The sequence below is a fragment of the Hydra vulgaris genome, chromosome 13 (assembly GCF_038396675.1).
Source record: "Hydra vulgaris chromosome 13, alternate assembly HydraT2T_AEP".
Taxonomy (NCBI): domain Eukaryota; kingdom Metazoa; phylum Cnidaria; class Hydrozoa; order Anthoathecata; family Hydridae; genus Hydra; species Hydra vulgaris.
The window spans coordinates 54,560,071-54,563,220 of NC_088932.1; the positions used below are offsets into that span (position 1 = coordinate 54,560,071).

The 3,150-nt window shown below is 27.7% G+C and overlaps 1 protein-coding gene across 1 annotated transcript; it reads right to left on the bottom strand.

The window, feature by feature from the left end:
- Window positions 1-825: 825 nt before the first annotated feature.
- LOC136090011 (uncharacterized) lies at window positions 826-2,893 on the bottom strand. The gene is made up of 4 exons (XM_065816115.1): window positions 2,748-2,893; window positions 2,393-2,614; window positions 1,482-1,937; window positions 826-1,405 (listed from the first exon to the last, which is right to left on the bottom strand). The coding sequence occupies exons 1-4, from the start codon at window positions 2,891-2,893 to the stop codon at window positions 826-828; spliced, it is 1,404 nt and encodes a 467-aa protein (XP_065672187.1).
- Between the last annotated feature and the right edge of the window lie 257 nt (window positions 2,894-3,150).

The following is a 3,150-nucleotide window of genomic DNA, read 5'->3' on the forward strand; positions in this document are numbered from 1 at the left end:
TCCAATGGACGTCCAAAAACGTCCAAGCCTAAAGTAGTACGTTCTCCAACGTCCATTGGACTTTTTTTTACGCATGCGTGAATACAAAATATTATCAAAATGGTTAAAAAACATAGTTTGAACTTTACGATAGACTCATGACCTTGAGTCTTTATCAATCGTAAAATTGAAATCAATAAATTCAAACTTCTTCATACCAATAATAGAACTACATTTCTTTATTTTGCAACATAAATTTCATATGCAATATAAATTTATTAGATATTTTATATTATAAATTGTAGAGATTTACATAAATATTGTTGTAGCTGCAATATCTTTTTTAAATTAACAGAGATCTCCAATAAAGATTTAATAGACAATTATTTCTTGTATACATACATACATACATACATACATACATACATACATACATACATACATACATACATACATACATACATACATATACATATATATATATATATATATATATATATATATATATATATATATATATATATATATATATATATATATATATATATATATATATATATATATATATATATATATATATATATATATGTTTCTTGTTGTTATTATATATATATATATGTCATATCTTGTTGTGCGTGAATATATATATATTTGAATATAAAGCATAAAATAACAGCTGCGTACAAACTAAATTTATTCTTCATAATATTGCGATCTGCTTTTGCACAGATCGTCATCAGACGTAAAATATAATACAAAAAAACCGTTACAAATATTACAAAAAAAACGTCAAAGAAGACATTAAAAAGAAGCCATAAACGATTACATAATAACGTAAATATAAAATTAGCAAATATTATTTGATTCCTTTATTTGGATAACTTTTTTTAAAAGAGGTCTCCAACTGTTTGTAGAAATTTTAATGCCATTGTCACGGTTGAGAAGTATTGGAGCATGTTTTATTTCTTGGTATGTTGAGGTGTAATTAATTTCAAGTGATTCTCTAACTTTACGTTCATCGTACTCTGATTTTATTGTTAGAGTTTTCGGATTTGACCAATCAAACATACCATTACATTCTCTACCATGTTCGGTTGCACCAGATGCATCCCATTTACCTTTTAAATAGTTTTTTTGATGTTCAATGCATCTCGTTAAAATTTTCTTTTTTGTTTCACCAATGTATATACTGCCACAAGAGCATGTGAGTTTATAGACACCGGGATTGCTATTTGGCATTAACTTAGACTTGTTGTTGCATAAGATGTTTTTTAATGTAGGTGGTGTAGTAAATATTATTCTGACGTTGTAAGGTTTAAGTTCTTTTCTTAGTTTTGGACCTATTCTTGGGAGCCATGGAAGTTTAACTGTATATTTAAATGTTTCTGTTTTATTATAATTAATTTTAGAAAAGGTTGATTCTTTTCTGAATATAGTTCTTAGCAGTTGTTTCAAGTTTTAATCTATCGTGTCCATTTTCTGCAAACATGTTTACTAAAAACCGTATTTCATCATTAAGGTATTTTTTGGAACACATTTTAACGGCACGAGATACAAAACCTTTAAAAACACCCATAACTATTTTTGGATTAACGTTTGATGTAGGTTTTATTTGTATATTAGTGATAGCCGATTTTCGATGGATTTTGAAGTTATAGTATGAGTTATTAGTATTGGTTACAGTTATATCCAAGAAGTTTAATTCTTTTTTATTGTTTTCTTTTTTCGAAGTATATTTTATTGCTGGATCTTGTTCATTTAACAACTCCAGAAACTTATCATGATTTTGTATTGAGTTGAATCTTGCATGACTGTCATCTACATACCTTCTGTAAGTCTTTGGCGAAAATTGACCAACCTCAGCAATAATAAGAGCTTTTGTTTCCAAATGCTGTAAAAACGCTTCGGCAACTACGACCAATAAGGACAGACCTATAGGTCCCGAATTTGGTATAAATCTTATCTCATTTTTGTATAAAAAATAACATTAATTAAGGCAGAGCTCGACCATTTCATGTATATCACTAAGAGTTAGTTTGGTTCTTTTTTTAAGATTATCAATATCGTTGTTTAAAATATCGATAATCACAGGAATCGCTCTGTCAATTGGAATGGAGGGATATAACGCCACCACATCAAAAGAGACTTGAATTTCACTAGAATCAATTAACCAAGATTTTGATTCGTTGACAAACGAGGAGGAGTTTAATAATCTTGTTTTGTTTTTGTTTAAGGTTGGTTGTATAATTTTTACAAGATGCTCTGATGATCCATATGGTGAGGTACCTATAGTAGAAACGACTAGCCACATTGGATAGTTCTTTTCTGGCTTTTATGACTCCATATAAACGTGGAGGTACGCAGTCAGAAGGGTACATTTGAAAATAAGTCTTGTTATTTTTGTTTTCGTAACCTGCATAATAGTTTCTGGAATTTAGTCATAAGGGTTTGAGTCGGGTCATAGTTGATAGTTACTGAGTGTTTAATTTCCTCTTCTAATTTATAAAATGCGTCCTCTTCGTTTATAAGTACAAATCCTGTTCCTTTATCAAATGGATAAATTGCTAAACCATTCATTTTTTTCTTCAAATTATTTAAAGATAATCTTTGTTCTTTTGATAAATTATCGGGTAATCTATGTTTTATATTTTTAATAAGAATTTTACTCACGTTTTGTGGAATTTTTTCTGTATCAGGTTTTTTACTATTTTTTTCTAAATGTAAAGCAAAAGATTCGACCGGTGTTAAAATTTCTATATTAAGGCAACTTTTTAAACGACGGTGCAAAGTTTGGTCCAAGATTCAGGAGATTTATTGTGGAGGTGTCTAACTGAGTTTGCGATAAATTAAAGATTCCAGATTTAATTATATTTTTATTCAATCCGTTTGATAGTTTTTGTTTTTTGTAAGTCATTTTATAAAGTTTTTCAAACTTATCTTTAAAATGTTTCTTTGTAATTTCGTAATGATGTTTTTTCGATTTTTCAGTAACATTTTCAATAATTTTATAGTGATTAGGTGTCAAAATTTTTTCAAAATTATAACAACTATTTTTTATAACATTCTTACTTGTAAAAAATCTATATTTTGCTTCGTTTCGGGCGTGTATTAATAAGCTTCTTTGATATTGTTTAGTAATATTTTCGATTTAATTGGTTTTTTGTAATTAAC

Coding starts and splice junctions, on each gene's coding strand:
- LOC136090011 (XM_065816115.1), bottom strand. CDS start 2,893: ATGACTTACAAAAAACAAAAACTATCAAACGGATTGAATAAAAATATA. Junction 2,615..2,747: donor TTTGCACCGTCGTTTAAAAA/GTTGCCTTAATA, acceptor TATAAAACATAG/ATTACCCGATAATTTATCAA. Junction 1,938..2,392: donor TTCCAGAAACTATTATGCAG/GTTACGAAAACA, acceptor AAATGAGATAAG/ATTTATACCAAATTCGGGAC.